The sequence below is a fragment of the Arachis stenosperma genome, chromosome 1 (genome assembly GCF_014773155.1).
Source record: "Arachis stenosperma cultivar V10309 chromosome 1, arast.V10309.gnm1.PFL2, whole genome shotgun sequence".
NCBI classification, from domain to species: domain Eukaryota; kingdom Viridiplantae; phylum Streptophyta; class Magnoliopsida; order Fabales; family Fabaceae; genus Arachis; species Arachis stenosperma.
In genome coordinates, this window is record NC_080377.1 from 7,522,415 (window position 1) to 7,541,556 (window position 19,142).

A 19,142-nucleotide genomic window follows, 5' to 3' on the forward strand; every position below is an offset into this window, starting at 1 on the left:
CACAAATGTTCCGTCGACCCTACTTGAAATCATCGTATTCACATTGATACATAGTAAACATATACCTTTTCTGAAGGAAACTTTGATTCTTAATTAAGATATGTCTGGTAGTTGAAAGATAAAAATAGGATAGACATTGTCATAAATATGAGAGAACGAGTGAGAGAAAGAGCAAGAGATAAGAGGTGGAAAATACAGGGTGGATTAGAATTAGGAAAATGCATGTAAAAGATCGAGAAGAGTATCAATAGTTAGAAAATGAGATTTTTTTTATCTTTATTGATAATTTTTTTAAAGATATTTTGAAGAACGAATTATTCTATCAATTTAATTAGACTGGATATATTAATAATATCTATCTATTATGAAGTGGTAATATGTATATTTTTGTATTTGTTCAATATACAACAAAAAATGGAGCTCTGAAGATTATAACAGAAATGAATTGTATGAGGTTAAGAAGGAAGATTGTGTATGTGGGAGAAGCGAAGTATAGAAGGACAACTGAAACAAAAATCCAAAAGACAACTCAGAAAAAAAGTGATAGTCGGAATAAGAAAAATTTTTAGCCTCATAAAAGAGATAACCAAAGGCAAGTAGAGAAATTAACGAGCCACCAAAAAGAACCAGACTTGCATGAAAATGGATGGACGAAAAAAAAGTCAAAATATCAGTGATGAAAGAGAATATAAACTGACTATAGAGAAGTCTGGTCGACGGTACAACGAAGGTAATTGATTTTAAGTCCTTGAAAGAGATGATTAGAAAAAACCTGCCTCAAGTTGTTCAAGTATGAGAACTGGGAGCTTATAAATTTTTTTTACTTTTAATTCTGTATTGAATGCAGAAGAAGCATATACATTTAAAATGAATAGTCTCTTGCAATTCTTCCATAGTGTATAGAAATAGGATGAGATGGAGTGATGTGAAAGTCGAAAAGTGTGGTTAGAATGCTACGGAGTTTCGTTACATGCGTGGTCAACGGATACCTTTAACATGTTAGGAGGCCAATGGAGGGAAGTAGTCGGTTGTAATAAAGTAACAGAATCGTGCATGTCTTTTGGTGTTGAACGAGTGCAAATTGATACTTGTATCGTGGATATAATTAATGAATGAATCCATATCACAGTAGGTATCAGTGGATTCAATGTGCTAGTGAAAGAAGTGAGACAGGAGGCTTTTGAATTGAATTGTTACGAAGAAGCTAATGAAAAAAGTAACTATAGCTGTGAACAATGAAGAACAGTTGTGGAAAGAGAATGTGCGAATACGAGTTTAGGAAATGCACGTGTTACAAAATCAACGATTTTCAACGACCAGGTAGCCGATGTGGTGATGGAGAGCTAAAGAAAACAGAGAAAATAATGGTAGGTTGATAGTTCTTGGAATTATTTTGAATGAGTTGATTAATGATTATTCAAAAAAATAAAATCAGAAAATAACAGTAATATATCAACCAATTTATGAAAGAATTGAAGGGAGAGTGAATTGTGTGGGATGTGGTTATATTAATTATGAAGCTGTTTTTGAAAATATAATTACATGGGTTTATAAAGGTAATTCTAATGGGCTGGAATAAAGAGACAAAAGGAATAAAAAAGTTCTTTGTAGGTTTGGTGCTAGACCCAACAATTTAAGAATGTCTAAAAAAGATAGAGAAAGATCCTTGGACCCAATTTTCTCAATCAACCGGTTCGGTGATGTTAGGTTGGGTCTAAAATTCGGATCAGACTTGATGGAAATGGATCACAACATCCACGATAGAAATGGGTAAGTTAGAAAAAGGTCTACGACAAGTGTGCAGGAAGTTGCATCTGTGACACTTGCGTTGGAGATTGGCGCAGAAGTGACTGAGGGAGGCCGAATTGGTGTTGAAGGAGGGAATGTAAAAGCTGACTATGGCAAAAGAGGCTCAATGTGGCAAGGAAGATGCACAATCCTGACGCCGCTTATGATGGATCGTGAGATCGAGGAGGAGTTGGTGGCGGAAAACCAAGCCACTACTCTCTCGACGATGACATTGAATAAAGGACTGGTGGGTTGAATATGTATGTTGCTGATGATGGTGCAGAGACATTAATGAAAAAATGGGTGATAGAGGTGACACGGTGATTGATAGTGGTATGGATTTCGGTACAAAGGGAACAACATTGATAAAAGGAGAGGGGATCTGTCGGAACACGATGAAAAAGTAGTTGGGAAGAGGGTTGATGATGATGGTGATTCGGACAAGAATAAAGGAAGTAAGGGGAAAATTGGAACTTTGCATTGGAATCAAGTGCAATTTTATACAATGAAAAAGATTATATCATGACTATTTTTGGAGCACAAAATAAAAAAAATTACTCAAAAAAATTGGCAAAACAGAAAAAAGAAGCAAGACACTGCAGACCCAAAGATAAAAAAAAGTGTGTAATAATTTATTAAAATAATTTTGTTCTTGGAATGTAAGAAATTGGGGAGAGATGAAAAATTGAGCAAGGTAAAAAATCTCAAGAAAAAATTTAAATTGAAATGTTAGGCTTGTTTGAGGCTAAAAGGCAGGTAGTAACGAAGTTTGATGTAATAAAAATTTGGGAGAGTAATGTTGCGGGATGAGAATATATTAGGTCCGAAGGTGTTTCGGGTAGTTTGCTGTTAAATTGGGATGAAATAATGTTTAAAATGAATCGCTGTCATAAAGGAGAGCGTGTGTTGAAGGAATCTTATTAAAAATAATTTCAATTATACTTCCTTTGGTGTATAAAGTTCATACAAGAGACGAAAAACTTACTGTATGGAAGGAATTAAGTTATATAGCAGTGTATGTCAGTTTCCTATATAAGAGATTTCAACGAGATTGTGCAGGTGGATGAGAGAAAAGATGTTATCAAATTAATAGCGACTGTGAATCGTTCTAAAAATTGGATACAAGATATACAATTGGTGAACTTCCACTTAGCGATCCAAAATTTACATGATTTCGATCGACCTTGCAGTCGTATTGACAGAGTTTTAATAAATTTGAAATGGCCGAAGATATTTTAAGGAGTACAAAATCAGAAGTACACTATAAAAAAGCGAAACACAAAAAATAACTAATGAATTTTCTTTTATTTATTTATTGTTCTTTTTTATTTTTTTATTTATTTGTTGTTATTTTTGTTTTACTTATTGTGTTAAACTCTCTTATTAAAAAAATTGCCATAAATAAATTTTACATGGCATTTTATATATTAAATTTATTCATAGAAATTTTATCTTAGCAGTTTAATTACACAACTATTTATTGTTTCAAAAAAAAGTTAAAAGGGGAAAGAGGAGGGGATATATGTTATGTGTTGTGATAAGTATGGGTGGATGCCCATTTAATGCATTGTGACTTTTTTTCACAATGTTAGGCGGTGTGATATTAACTATGAACGGTGCTTTATTTTCCTAGGATTGACTTTATATTAATGTAATTTGAAAAAGAGAATCTTGGGCAATTATAAATAGAGCAAGTATTTGAGATAATAGACACACACAATTACAGCAATAAAATAATCTTCATTCTCTCTCTTATACTATTCTCTCTTATACTTTACTACAATATAATTAAATATATCTATTAATATAGTAATTCTAGTAAACATTACTACTAGAACTATCTAGTTATATTTCATATTTCATATTTGTTACTTCTTCCTTATTTATTTATTTAGTTATTTCATAATACGTTATCAACACGAAGCTCTAACGAAATTTTAGGAAGACTCCAGGTAACAAATTTTCATTATGTCGAATCTCTTTCATCTTGAATATAATTCTTTTGATATATCTGAAAATAATTATTTATCATGGATACTAGATGTTAAAATCCATCTTGATTCAATGGATCTTGAAGATATCATTAAGACTGAAAATAATACATCTCAGAAGGATATAGCCAAAGCCATAATTTTTTTTCATCGTCATCTTGACGTATGATTGAAAAATAAATATCTCACATTAAAAGATCATGCAAATCTATGGAAAGACCTTGAAGAAAGGTACAATCATCAAAAGACGGTGATATGCTTTTTCAAGCCCGATATGTTAGGGAAAACTTTCTCGACCTTCTATGTCTCGAATGTGCTCCTGCAGCAGTAGTATCGAAAAAAATGATTTAAAATTTTTTAGCTAATTTCTTACTTTCTTGTTGCTGAACGCAACAATGAGTTGCTCTTAAGAAATCATGAAGCCCGCCCAACTGGCGCCGCCCCATTTTCTGAAGCAAATGCGGCAAATTATAACCCCAGAAGAGGTAAATGGCAAAATTTTGATAACAAGAAAAATTATGGAAGGAACAAAATTATGTTCACAAGAAACGATCTCACCAGAAGTGGGATAAAGAAAGAAACAATGGACAAAGTAAATCAATTGAGGATAAATGCTTCCGTTGTGGTGGAAAGGGCCATTGGTCACGTACGTGTCGTACCCCAAGGCACCTTGTTGATCTTTATCAAGCATCCTTGAAAAGGGATGACAAAGGAAAGGAAACAAATTTTGTTTCAAATGATGAAAATTCCACCACTTATTATGATGTATCTAATTTCTTTAAGGATTCTGAAGAAAATTTTGGCTATTTGATCAATGATGGAATAGTTTGATATATGTATGTGTTTGTTAAGTATTCATGTGAATAATTTTACTGTGCATGTACTTCTACTCAATTTATTATTATTATCATTTGTTTTTGAAGAAAAATGGCAAGGACATATTTTGAAGATATTTGCCTTGCGGATAGTGCAAGTTCGCACACTATTCTTAAAAGTACTATATATTTTACCCATCTTGTGCCAAAAAAAGAGTATGGTAATACTATTATTGGCTCAAGCAATGTGATAGAAAGCTCCGAAAGAGCTATAATTTTGTTTTCCGGAGGAACAAAATTTATAATAAATAATGCACTATTATCTCCCAAGTCTCTGAGGAACTTGTTGAGTTTCAAAGATATTCGCCGAAATAGATATCATATTGAAACAATGAATGAGAGAAATAATGAGTATTTATGTATCACAACTCATGATTTAAATAAAAAAGTTATATAAGAAAAGTTACCCTCACTTTTATCAGAGTTGTATTATACCAAGATTAGTGCAATTGAATCACATGCCACTGTAAACCAGAAGTTTACTAGTCCAAATGAATTCATGACTTGGCACAACCGATTGGGTCATCCGGAAACAACCATGATGAGGAGAATTATTGAAAACTCTCATAGACATTCACTAAAGAACCAGAAGATTCTTAAATCTAGTGAATTTTGTTGTGCTGCATATTCTCAAGGGAAGTTAATTTTAAGGCCATCACCAGTAAAGATTGGATTTGAGCCCCCTGAATTCCTAGAAAGGATTCAAGGTGATATATGTGGACCTATTCATCCACCATGTGGATCTTTTAGATATTTTATGGTTCTGATAGACGCATCTTCGAGATGGTCACATGTGTGCTTATTATCTTCTCGCAACCTGGCGTTTGCGAGATTACTGGCTCAAATTATTCGATTAAAAGCACAATTTTCAGAAAATCTAATCAAAGCAATTCGTCTTGATAATGTTGGTGAATTTACTTCTCAAGCTTTTGATGCTTATTGTATGGCTAATGGAATAAGTGTTGAACATCTAATAGCTTATGTTCACACACAAAATGGGTTAGCAGAATCACTTATTAAGCGCCTCCAATTAATTGCTAGACCCTTGCTTATTAGAACAAATATCCTAACCTCGGTTTGGGGGCATGCTATTTTACATGCGGCTGCACTTATTCGTTTGAGTCCAACGAGTTACCATCAGTTCTCTCCTATGTAATTAGCTTTTGGCCAGTAGCCAAATATTTTCTATTTAAGAATATTTGGGTGTGCGATATATGTTCCCATTGCACCACCTAATCACACTAAAATGGGACTCCAAAAAAAATTGGAGATATATGTTGGATATGATTTTCTCTCTATAGTGAGGTATCTTGAAATACAAACTGGAGATGTATTTAAAGCCCGGTTTGTGGATTGTCATTTTGATGAATCAAAATTTCCAACATTAGGGGGAGAGAATAAGCTTCCTGAAAAGAAATTTAATTAGAATGCATCATCCTTAATGCATTTAGATCCTCGATCAGGGCAATGTGAGCTAGAAGTTCAAAAGATTATACATTTGCAAAGAATAGCAAATGAATTGCCTGATACATTTTTTGATACAAAGAGGATAACCAAATCTTATATACTAGCGGAAAATACCCCAATTCAAATTGATGTCCCAGTTGGACAAATTGCCACTGAAGCAAATACATGCCATAAGCGTGGCAGGCTTGTCGGTTCCAAAGACAAAAATCCTCGAAAGAGAAAAGAGGTAAATACTATTCCTGTTGAAAAAGACTTAGTAGAGACACCTGCAGTTGTCCAAAATTTTGATATAGTGTTAACACCAGAAGACGTTAAGGTACCTGCAGATTGTGAAAATGACGAGATCTCGATAAATTATGTCTTTACAGGAAAGAAATGGGACCGAAATAAGACAATTATCAATTAAATATTTGCATATAATGTGGCATTAAATATCATGCATGAAAGTAAGGATCTTGAGCCAAGATCAGTCGAAGAATGTCGACAAAGAAATGATTGGCCAAAATGGAAAGAAACCATGAAGGCTAAATTAGACCACTTGCAAAACGTGAAGTTTTTGGACCTGTAGTCCGTACACCAGAAGATGTAAAACCTGTTGGATACCGATGGGTATTTGTGAGAAAACGAAATGAGAAAAATGAAGTTGTGCGCTACAAAGTCCTACTTGTGGCACAAGATTTTTCACAAAGGTCCGGTATAGATTATGAAGAAACATATTCCCCTATAGTGGATGCGATAACATTGCGTTATTTGATTAGTTTATCTGCATATCATAAACTGCATATGCATTTAATGGATGTGGTAACAGCCTATTTATACGGCTCATTAGATCGGGATATCTATATAAAAGTCCCTGAAAGACTAAAGATATCTAAACCATCCAATGAATATTTGCAAGGGTTATACTCAGTCAAATTGCAAAGATCTTTATACGGTCTAAAGCAATCTGGACGAATGTGGTATAATCGTCTTATTGAGTATCTGGCCAAAAATGGATTCAAGAATGATGATATCTGTTCATGTGTTTTCATAAAGAAATCTACATCTGGGTTCATTATAATTGCTGTGTACATTGATGATTTAAATATCATTGGAACTCTTGAAGATATTCCAACAATTATAAAAACTCTGAAAGAAGAGTTTGAGATAAAAGATCTTGGAAGGACTAAATTTTGTCTCGGCCTGCAGATCGAGCATACAAAAAATGGGATCTTTATTCATCAAGCGACATACACAGAGAAGATCTTGAAGAGATTTTATATTGATAAGTCACATCCATTAAGTACTCTAATGATCGTAAGATCTTTGGATGTGAAATAGGATCAATTCTGTCCTAAAGAAGAAAATGAAGATATTCTTGGTCCTGAAGTACCATATCTTAGTGCCATTGGAGCGCTAATGTATTTTGCTAATAATACGCGACCCGATATATCATTTGTTGTGAATTTACTAACAAGATATAGTTCCTCTCCAACCAGAAGACATTGGAGTAGAATCAAACAAATCTTTCGATATCTTCATGGGACGGTTGATATGGGATTGTTTTATCCCTATGGATCCAAATCACAATTAGTTGGCTATGCAAATGCTGGATACTTGTCTGATCCACATAAAGGGAGATCTCAAACAGGATATCTGTTCACATATGGTGGTACAACTATATCATGGAGGTCCACAAAACAGACAATAGCAGCAACCTCTTCTAATCATGCTGAAATACTCGCGATACATGAAGTTAGTCGCAAGTGTTTTTGGCTCAAGAGTTTGATCCAATATATTCTGTCATCATGTGGACTGATTGACCATAAGATAGCTCCAACTGTCCTGTTTGAAGATAATACATCATGCATTACTCAACTTAAAGGCGGATATATCAAAGGTGATAGAACAAAGCATATTAGTCCCAAATTCTTCTTCACTCATGATCTTCAAAATCAAGGGACAATTGATATCCAACAGATCCGCTCAAGTGATAATCTGGCAGATTTATTTACAAAGTCACTCTCAAAATCCTCCTTTGAAAGATTGGTACATGAGATTGGGATGCGTCAATTTTGAGACATTAAATAATGTCAGCAAGAGGGGGAGACTGTACTCTTTTTTTCTTGATCAGATTTTTTTTTTCATTGAGTTTTTCTTGACAAGGTTTTTAATGAGGCAGTCCCCATCACAAAGGATCTTGTACTCTTTTTCCTTCACTGAAGTTTTTGCCCATTGAATTTTTCTTTAGTAAGGTTTTAACGAGGCAATAATCCTAAATGGTCATCTAAGGAGGAGTGTTGTGATAAGCATGGGTGGATGCCCATTTAATGCATTATGAATTTCTTCACAATGTTAGGCGATGTGATATTAACTATGAACGGTGCTTTGTTTTCCTTGGATTGACTCTATATTAATGTAATTTGAAAAAGAGAATATTAGGTAATTATAAATAGAGCAAGTATCTGAGATAATAGACACACACAATTACAGCAATAAAATAACCTTCATTCTCTCTCTTATACTATTATCTCTTATACTTTACTACAATATAATTAAATATATCTATTAATATAGTAATTCTAATAAACATTACTACTAGAGGTTATAACTATCTAATTATATTTTATATTTCATATTTGTTACATCTTTTTTATTTATTTATTTAATTATTTCATAACATTATGCATGATTTAACTGATTTTTTAGGTTCTATTTGTAAAGTTTAGCAGCCTACAATTAAATTATATTATAGAATAAAATATTATTTTCTTTTCTAACATTAGAGTGAATTTTATTTTAGTTTCTAATATTTTAATCTTTTTATTTTTATTCTAAAACATTTAAAATTACACTAATGTTATTTTATCATCATCAATTTTTTTATTAACACTTAACAATTTTTTGACTATATAAAAGAGTAGCTTTCATTCATGAATAAGATCTATTAAATCCAAAAAGCAAGATTATAAATGTTTGTATGTCTTACTAACACTTAACAAAATTAATATAATATTAATAATAATTTTGTTAAAGCTATGTAATCCATTTTTTTCATTTTTACCCTTTCAACAAGTTTAAACAAAAAAAAATCCGAATTTTACAAAATATGATTCGGGTTCATGCCGGTTTTTTAAACAGGGTCGGGTCGAACGCCCCTTTCAACCCAGCCCAACTCCCCGACTCATCCTCTTCTCTCCATTCTTCCCCTTATCTATCTTCCAACTATGCCAGAGTCCCCGCCGACGGCATTGTTGCTCCGTTATCCACATTTCCTTCTACTTCGTTCAACTCCTGCGTCGCCACCCGCGTCTCTGCCCTCTCCCTCACGCACCTCTACCAAGTTCCAAAAGTCTTCCATCGCACAACCCTTCCTTGATAAACCTAGCCTCATCGCGCCGCCGTTCGTCTCACCCTAGCCGCCCGTCGCGCTGCCCTCCTGTCTCACCGTGGTCGTTCGGTAATTCTCTTTCCCGTCATCCGTCCGTCGTGTGCGTCTACAGCTCGCCAGTGTTCGTCGCCAGCTCGCCAGTGTTTGTCTCGTCGTCCGTCGCTCTCCCTCAAGCTGCTCACTGCCCTCGCCGAAGGTAATGCCTCGAATTCTCAGTCAGTGGCTCAGTTCTCAGTGTTTGTTCTTGGTTGATTGGCTTTGCTGAGTTTGCTCCCTGATGATATTAAATTTGATAACTCTGTTACTGTCTTAATGCTTCATGATAATTTGATAACTCTGACTGATTCATTGCTCAATCTTGCTTTTTTTTTTCTTTTCCTTTGTTGTTAAATTTTCTTGATGATCAATTTTGTGGTCGTTCAGACATTCAGTGCTTTTTTCTGTCGATAATCATTGTGCTGAGTTTGTTAAAATTGGGAAATTTTGTTAATTTTTGTTAAAAACTTTGTTAATCTTTGTTAAATCTTGTCAATTTTTTTAAAGTTGTTAATTGTCGTGCTAACATAAATTGGTCAGTTTTGAAGTTAATCCAATAAAGAAAAGCATAAATTGAATTAAGTTAATTCAATGAAATTTTCTTTCAATTATGGATGATAGGGTCAATCAATAAACATTCATTTGTGCATCTTTTGATTCCTCCTTTTAAGATGGTGGAAATAAAGGTGAAGACGATTCTAATGCAGTGAATCTGCAATGCGGTAAATCTGCAGTAAGTTTTTGCGATTTTGATGATTGATGAGAGATTTTCATGTAGGCATTTCATATTTGGATATTTTCTTTTGTTATTTGGTTTTTGAGTTTGTATTTTGTTAACATCATAAGACTTTGGTTGTTATAATGCTTTAAATTTGAATGACATTTTAATGTTTATATTAGATTATAATTATGTTTTTGTGTATTTATTTATATTTTATATATTATTTTATTGTAAAACAGTTATTTCGGTTGAACTGGTTGAAGCAATAAACCAGTGAACCAATAACAAGAACGATTTGATAACCAGTCCGGTTTTCAAAACCTTGCAGAAAACACAACACCCCCTAAACCCATCAGAGCTGCAGCCACCTTCAAACAGAACGTGTGCCAGCCCCCACCACTATCGCCGCCAGCGGTTGCCATCGTCGCCTCTCGAAGGTCTGCTCGGAGCTGTTGGCGTCTCCGTTTTTGTCCTCATCGTCAAGCCTCTGTCTTCGAGCCCCCCCTCTCTCTCTGTCCGAGCATACTTTCCTTCCTCTCTCGTCGTCACTTCCCTTCCTCCCTTGCCGGTAAGCAAAGCTGCTTCAATTTATATTTGCTTATTTTGTTAATTTACTGATTCTGAGTTGCTGAAATCTGATTCTGAGTTGCTGATTCTTCTGTTTTTGTTCATTTTTGCTTATTTTGTTAAATTTTGATGGATGATGGTTGATGGTGTTTTGTTAAATTTTCTGAAATAATTTTGTTAGTCTGAGTTGCTGATTTTCTGAAACAATGTTGTTGCTGATTTTCTGTTATAGTGGCAGTTGCTGATTTTTTGAAATAATGTTGCTGTTTTGTTAAATTTTGTGATTTTTGATGAGTAGTGTCTTTGTTTAGTTGAAAACTTATTTATTAATGTTTCTTTTGGTGGTAGAACATTGTGTGTTTGTCATTTATGTGTGTTTTAATTTTCTATAGTTATAAACTTTGATGTTTGAAGTTGTTTGTGAACTTTTAATGATAGATTATGAACAATTTATTGTGAAATTTTGAAGTTTATTAGCTTAGAAATCATTGAATTTAAATATTTGAAATTATATATTAAATTTTTAATAATTTTATTTTATATTTAATTAAACCGGTTGAATTCCAGTTGAATCTTAGTTGAACCATTAAACCATTGAACCAGTTATTCTACCGGTTTATTGACCAGTTTGGTTCTCGCAACCTTGGTTATTACATATTGTTCTCTCAATTTCTGCATTGAATTTGATTCATGATTCATGATTCATGAATTTGAGTTTATCCTAATTAATAATAAGTTTGCTATTGCTGAGTTGCTCTTTAATCTTCTCTTAACAATTTTAACCTTTTTTGCTGAGTATCTGTTTAACTTCTTTAAACAAAATAGTGAAGATACTCTTGGCCCAGAATCTACAAAATACCATATTGATGTTAGTTATGAACTTTGAAATTCTGCTATCGATGTTTTGTTGTTGCTGATTGTTGATCAAATTGCTGATTAAATTGTTGATAAAAGTCAAGTAAGATAATCTCAAGTGAGAAAAAATGAGTAAACATATTAAACATATTGTTGATAACTTTGTTATAGCTGACTTATGTTTAATCTTTATAGTTGCTTGGATTTTGTTTTTTCAGTTCCTAGCTGATATAGTGAGCTTAGTGTTTTAGCTGCTACAATTGGATCTTTGTTTAATTCCATTAGTGAAATTTTTTCATATTTGTTTTTATTCCACAGCATCTTAATTTATCATCATTTTGCGAAATGAATAATTTTTATGTAGAAAAATATCCTAAACAATGTAATTTTCATGTATAATTTTGATACTCATTTTTTGCCGTGTCAATTTGCAGGTTTGTTTATTACATCAGAGAAGACCGATTGCCCAACATTGAGGAGGGGGGAACAATGCACGAGAGGCATTCACAATGGCAGCAACAAGAAGCATTGGCAATGCTATCCTCCGAAACCACTCCCTCTGTTTCTCCACTGCTTCTTGTTACCGGAAACAGATTTCCCTCGCCAGTCTCTTCCAGAGGTACGGTTTCCCCCCTTCCGAAATTTCCCACTTCATCTCCAACAACTCCTTTCTCTTAGATTCCAACATACCTGAACTTGAGAAATCACTCGCCACTCTCTTCTCCTTCCGAATTCCCCAAAATGCCATTGTCTCCCTCATTCGCAACTGCCCTGCTGTGTTGGAACCCAAGTTCCTCCAAAACTGGGAGCAGGGATTGTCGAAGCTCAAGGCCATGAACCCTTCCTCATCCATGATTGTGAACTTCTTGGAGTGTTCAAGAAGATTCCAACTGGACCCGGTTGAGGCTTCCAAGAAAGTCGAGGCATTGAAGGGCTTGGGATTTTCTGATGACGTTGTGTCGAAGATTTTGGAGGGTTTTCCGAGCGTGATTGCAGTGAGCAGGAGGCAACTTGCTTCTGCGATTGAGTTTCTGGTGGAATTTGGGATTCCGAGGGATGAGGTGGTTGATCGAGTTGTGCGGTTGAACCCAAGGGTTTTGGGAATTGGGGTTGAGCAGAGGTTGAAGCCCCTGATTCGTGAATTGGAGGAGTTAGGATTTCCTAAGCACGAAATTAGGACCGAGGTAGTTAGGGTGCCAAGGATTCTGGGAATGGAGATTGGGGAATTTTCACGGTGTTTGCGGTTGCTAGAGGGTTTGAAGTGTAGGGAAGCCATCAAAGAGAGGATTTTTCAGGATGGTTTGCTGCGGGCTTGTTTTGAAGTGAAGTTAAAAGTGGATTGCTTGTGCGATCACGGATTGATTCGAAGTGATGCTTTGAAGTTGTTATGGAAAGAGCCAAGGTTGATAACCTATGATGTAGAGTCCATTGAGAAAAAGATTGGGTTCTTGGTGCAGAGGATGAATTATAGTGTTGATTGTTTGCTTCATGTTCCTGAGTACTTGGGTGTGAACTTTGAGAAGCAGATTGTTCCTAGGTACAATGTGATGGAGTACTTGAAAGCGAAAGGCGCCCTTGGTTTCGAGGTTGGACTAAAGGACATGGTAAAGCCAACCAGGCTTAGATTTTACAATCTTTATGTCAAGCCCTATCCAGAGTGTGAAAAGATTTATGGGCGGTTTTCTGGAATTACCAAAGTTAAAAGTAAGCATCCACCTGGTCTATGGAAACTCTTTAAACCTCCCAAGTTCCTGACAACCGATGAAGATGCGAAGAATTTGAAGTCATTCATGGACACACTGGTATAGTGATCTAATCTGATCCCTGTTATTTGATTGTTACATCATGGATTTTTCTGAGCTTTATCTAGAATTGTCATTATTTCTCTTGGTTGAATGAATGGGTCATGAGAATCCTTCTCCTTACATTCATGCAGAAATAGGCCATCATTTGCACCTTAGCTCATAATATTTTTACTTGGTTTGCAACAAGCTTCATGTAAATTTGCATCAAAGAAACAATTGTAGTAATAATTCATTTTAAGGATTCTTAATTTAGCAAGCTGCTAACTACATTCTCTAGTTGCTTTCTTCAAACTGGGGAGTGTTCAAGTTTAAGCATATAGATGTTGGAGTAGAAAGCCTAGAGGAATCTCATTTATCAGATTCTGAGTTGTATAAATTTGGTAACAAAATTTATTCCCACCAATGTTAAGTAAGGAGTTAAGGACTATTATGAGTATTTTCCATCCTGCCCCATATTAATGTAATTCCTATCTCCTACAAATTTGGTAGACAGTATTTGTTAGATAATGACATAAATCTTAACATAATTTTATGCTGACAATATATTTTATTAAATTTATGCTACATTTAAGTGATTTCTTCGAATCATCAATCATTGATAACAACGAACCAAAAGTTTATAGATAGCGATATATATAAAATTAGAACACTTAGTCAAATTAATACTAATAGTCACTATGGTGACTGAACTGCAATAAGTTCACCTTTTATTTTACACCATAAGCACAAACAGACACATACACAAACAGTAACTGAGAATTAAAGTAGTATAAAACAAAAACCACATGAAATGCGATGATGAACATTGAGTCATAGAAGTAATGATGGAAGAAATAATAATAATAATTAACACCATCATCACCACTTTGTGACAGTAATATATGCAGTCAGTCCCCAAAGGCTTCTTCAATAGAATCATTATATAATAAAAATTATTTAGACATAGCCAAGGCTCTTCAAACTCTCCACAGCATCAGTGATAATTTGATCAATAGGAGTGAACTCTAACCCTAAATCAATGAGCTTCTTTGATGCATCTTTTGCTCTCAACAGTCCTGGTTGGGTATCCTTTGGCAACCTAAAAAAAAAAACCACAAGCAAATTAAAATAAATAACTACTAATTAAAAGTTGAAAAATAAAAATAAAAATAAAAAACTCATAATACTCTGTTTTTCCAAGTACCACCTATTCTAACCCGACGGGTCAAGATTCTATTTAAGGGTTTTGATTTTGAAACCCTTGATACTTGTTTAAGCAGATAAATGAAATAACCATTCAACTAATCGTTAATTCTCATCTGATTCTGTTGTTGAACTGAAATTCGGTAATTGAAAAAAGAATGGAAAGTGACTCACTTAGCCACATTGTATTCAGGGTAAAGCTCAGCAACCTTGGCAACAAAATCACCATAGTGACGAATAGCTTCTACACACAAGTGCCTTCCAGATGCTTTCTTGTTCTCAAAAGCCAAAATATGTGCCATTGCTATGTCCTTAAAGTGTGCCATTCCCATGAAGAAATCCTCGTACGTTTCTTTGTCACCTGTAATGTAATGATTCACAGGCTCCAAAATTTTACTAGTAACTTTGCATGACTATGTCATCAAAATGAGCTCTTTAAATGCAGGGGAAAGGATAAACAAATATGATTATGAAGAATTCCAATGGTCTTATTTGGTATCTACAAATACATTCATATATATTCTTTGTCATCATAGTATAATACCATTTATCTTTTTAAAGTTTTTTTTCTTAAGAGTAATAAAAATCATACTTAAATTATTAAGTAAAAATACATAAATGATTATATTTCGGATGAATTGTATATGTCATTCCAAAATTACAATAATAATTATGTTTAATAAATACGGTGAAGACGATAATAAAAAAGATAATTTAATCAAACATATCAAATTATATAATAATTCGTATCTATTATCTTCGTACAAAAATAACTTATTCCAAATAGTGGCAGTAAAAATTTATTTGGAAAGAATAGATTACCTTTAAGGACACTAACAAGAACAGCCATGCCAGGATTGATCATAACCACATCAAAACCTGTCTCCTTTGCAAAATCCCACCCTGCTTTCTCAGCCAATGTCTTTGCAATAGGATAGTATAACTGCACCCATAAAACACATAAATTTTCATTAGAGATACTAAAATTGCCATTAAACCAAAACCTCAAGTGCCTTTAATTAGTTAACTTGTCTTGTCCCATCAAGACATCATAGAGTGACCCCAATAACCGACCAAAAATAAAATGACCCACAAAGGCCAATCAGTGAAGAGTGCAAACACTACTCCATTCGCCAAAAACAAACATGTAAAACTTAATATGATGAATAAGCTTCCAATTTAATGGCTAAACAAACTGAATAGTGACTCATCAATTAACTTTAGACAATCATTCTAAGCTTTAGCATTATTGAACTAGCTTGGGACCCAATCAGGAAAGAGGGTAATGGGTTACATCATTATCATCATATATAAATTATAACTTTTTTTAAGTCTATAAATTACTGTATTTTCTTGTCTCTCCTTTTCTATTCATCCAAAACGTGCGTTTCGGTGTCTCACTATAATTGGCCTGGCTTGTTCATTTATCTTTAAATCAATGCGGATCGCATATATAAAAAATAAAACTATTTATCCTAATTTTTAGAATTTAAAAAATAAATGATACGCTAAAATAAACCCGTTTTAACAATTATACGGGATATATATATATAAAAGAAATATACTTCTTGCATATATACCTACTTTTTACTTTTAATATAGTTATTTTATATAATTATTAAAACAAATTATTTTACCTAATATGTATCTAAAACTTATTATAAGTCGCACAATAAGGAAGAAACACATATGCTAGTATATTCACAAAATTTCCCCATTTTAGATATTATCTCTTCTTCCTTAAAATAAGTAAGCGAGAAAGAACACATACTTAATTGATTCGGATAACATACATATTCATCCTCTTTAGTTAGTGAGTTTTGAATCATACTCCTTACGAAATCTACTATTGTAAAAGATTTAATTATAATACCCTAACTAGCTGTATGAAATATTTTATATAATTTTTAATTATATTTATTTTTTAAATAATTATTTATGCATCTTGTAATTAACTATAAGAATATAACTATGTTAAAAATCAGTGGTCAATACAGAATATAGATTGAAATACAAATTACACATTTAAAATAGTAAAATTACATATATATTAATATATAAATATATAGTAACTAATTTTAATGGTTGATTTATAAATAGTATTTTTAAACTAGATATACTTATAAAACTATTTTATACTAACGATACATTAAAATTAAATTAAAAAAGAAAAAAAGATAATAGTGTAAAAAAACAATTAAAATACTGACCCCCTTCTGCTTGCAATAATCAAGATCAGTCCAACAATCTTCATTCTTAATCTTATCAGCTGGCCAATTAGGACTTGGAGTTATGGCAGAGATTGATGATGTTGCCACCACTCTCTCCACTCCTTCTTCCTTTGCTGCTTTCAGTACATTCACTGTCCCTTGAATTGCTGGTTCCAATATCTCCTTCTACTTCCTCATTCATTCATTCATTCATTCATCAATAACCATATAATATCACAAATTCAAGATTAATTCCTACAAGTAATGCTACACATCCAAATCTTTTTATAAACTAAATCAAATTAAGTTAAATAATAAAACTTAAAATAATGTTATTTATAACTGATTTTTGTTGATATTAGACCATCGTAGTTAGACTCCATTCGTACCTCTGGATCTTGGACTTGTCCTATGATGTTGGGACATGCTAGGTGGAAAACACCGGCACATCCCTTTATGGCCTTCGCAATCGACTCCTTGTCTAGAAGATCCATCTCGAAGAACTCCAAATTACCCTTCGCTCCTTCCATGGCTTCCAAATGCTTCGTCTCCTTCTCATCCTCTGAAATTATGTCCCAATTTTTCACACCAAAAATCAAATTTAAATAAATTATGCCTTTAGTTATAACAAAAGAATTCTAAGAGACTAATATTAATAGTCTAGTATTGTTTTTAAATATTTATGTACTTTATTATAAATACGTGTATAATTTAATTTATTTTTAATATATATTTTATATTTTTGGTAACTTATTTTTCAGGTACACCTAACATAGTGAATATTAGATAATGTGTGTGTTATAATAGTGAGAGTGTAATTACTGATAGTAGTTAATGAGAGTGATGAATTGTGAGGATCGGAATAAAAGAAAATGAAGTTATGAGAGAGGGTAACTGAGATCTTGGACACAGGCGTGGACGCTGTAGCCACGTTGGAGGAGGAGCTTAACCAGCCATGATCCGATGGCGCCGCTGGCTCCGGTGACACAAACCACCTTCGACATGATGAGTTAGTTATGTAGTTAAAACGATTTTGATGTGTGTGGTGGTGAATGCAGGTAACGGTCCATGCTATTTATAAAGAACAAAATGAAGAGCAAAATAATAATAAAAAGAAAAAATATCTAAGATTTCTTGGATTTTTAACTGCCAGAATAAACCAAACGTGAGGAGGAGAGAATCTTCGGTTCTTCACTACTTCACTTGTAAGATAATAATATTTCTTTTTAATTATAAAAAAAGTGTATGTAAAATTAAGAAATATAATTTCAATTCCAAACATTTTTTTTCGTTTATTAATTATATTCCAAAACAATATTAAATAATAGAGATCTCTTTAAGTAATAAATACAAATTTAATTATATTAGTTATAAACTAAAATTAATTACTAATATAAAATATATATATAATTAATAACTGATTTAGTAATTATTTTTATGTATGTACGTTTATTTTTCCTACAAGTTAAGTGTGTATTGAATTGGTTATTTGTTGGATTCAAAGTATATGTATATGATTTTCCGTGCAAGTATAGGCATGTTTTTTAGCACTTATATTCACTTCTGTTAAGATTTAATGAAATTACCTATCCTCCATGTTTTATGCTTTTTTTTGTAAAGTTTTGAAGGAAAAGGAAAACTTGTGTTTTTATAGGGTTTCCTTCACTTATTATAAGAAAATTTGTGTTATTTTACACTTACATTACCATGAACCATAAAAAGCAAAAAAGAATCTGATTTTTACTTGTGGATTGTTACACGGAAATCAAATGAGTGTCAAGTCATAAGGTAGTTTTCACAAAATAAAATTAATTGAAAAATGTTAATCAGTTTTGCACAAGAAAAAGCCAATGGCAATGCTTCAGTAGTGATTTGTTTCTTCTGTATGGGAGAGTGAAACTTTACTTCTTTATTAGGACACGCGTCTTCGAATTTTAGGACCCGACAATAGTTGACAGATTCACAATATCTTCTTTTTCTTCTAAAAAAATGGACCCACTTTTTGGGTTGTCATGAATCAAGTGCCACGTGGGACTCTTAGGACTTAGGAGTGAGGCTAATTTTTTTTGTTATGGAAGTAAAAGTGGTAATATACTTTAATATGGTAATTTTTGGTGTTTTTTAAAACTGTGGAAGTACACAAATTTCTAGCACCGATTTCTGTACTTAAAATTTTTTAATTTTTTTTAACACAAATCTCTGGGACTGATTTGTGTACCCTACACAAATCCCTGGCACCGATTTGTGTACCTCTAGTTAAACGATCTCACATTTA

At 33.2% G+C, this 19,142-nt stretch overlaps 2 protein-coding genes across 2 annotated transcripts; one reads left to right on the forward strand and one right to left on the reverse strand.

The window, feature by feature from the left end:
- The first annotated feature begins 9,327 nt into the window (after window positions 1-9,327).
- Window positions 9,328-14,027, forward strand: LOC130965638 (transcription termination factor MTERF15, mitochondrial). Its single transcript, XM_057890403.1, has 3 exons — window positions 9,328-9,687; window positions 10,577-10,816; window positions 12,105-14,027. The coding sequence occupies exon 3, from the start codon at window positions 12,180-12,182 to the stop codon at window positions 13,476-13,478; it is 1,299 nt and encodes a 432-aa protein (XP_057746386.1). The 5' UTR covers window positions 9,328-9,687; window positions 10,577-10,816; window positions 12,105-12,179; the 3' UTR covers window positions 13,479-14,027.
- Window positions 14,028-14,134: 107 nt separating this feature from the next.
- LOC130965646 (cinnamoyl-CoA reductase 1-like) lies at window positions 14,135-17,981 on the reverse strand. Its single transcript, XM_057890409.1, has 6 exons — window positions 17,763-17,981; window positions 17,257-17,429; window positions 16,868-17,053; window positions 15,480-15,600; window positions 14,832-15,018; window positions 14,135-14,553 (listed from the first exon to the last, which is right to left on the reverse strand). Exons 1-6 carry the CDS (start codon window positions 17,869-17,871, stop codon window positions 14,412-14,414), a joined length of 918 nt encoding a protein of 305 aa, XP_057746392.1. The 5' UTR covers window positions 17,872-17,981; the 3' UTR covers window positions 14,135-14,411.
- Window positions 17,982-19,142: the final 1,161 nt, after the last annotated feature.

Bases quoted from the DNA above. Each gene is read 5' to 3' on its own strand.
- LOC130965638 (XM_057890403.1), top strand. From the start codon at position 12,180: ATGGCAGCAACAAGAAGCATTGGCAATGCTATCCTCCGAAACCACTCC.
- LOC130965646 (XM_057890409.1), bottom strand. From the start codon at position 17,871: ATGTCGAAGGTGGTTTGTGTCACCGGAGCCAGCGGCGCCATCGGATCA. The intron at 17,430-17,762 runs GTTACCCTCTCT...ACATAATTTCAG, and splicing joins CGCCTGTGTCCAAGATCTCA to AGGATGAGAAGGAGACGAAG. The intron at 14,554-14,831 runs GTGAGTCACTTT...TTTTTTTTTTAG, and splicing joins CCTGAATACAATGTGGCTAA to GTTGCCAAAGGATACCCAAC.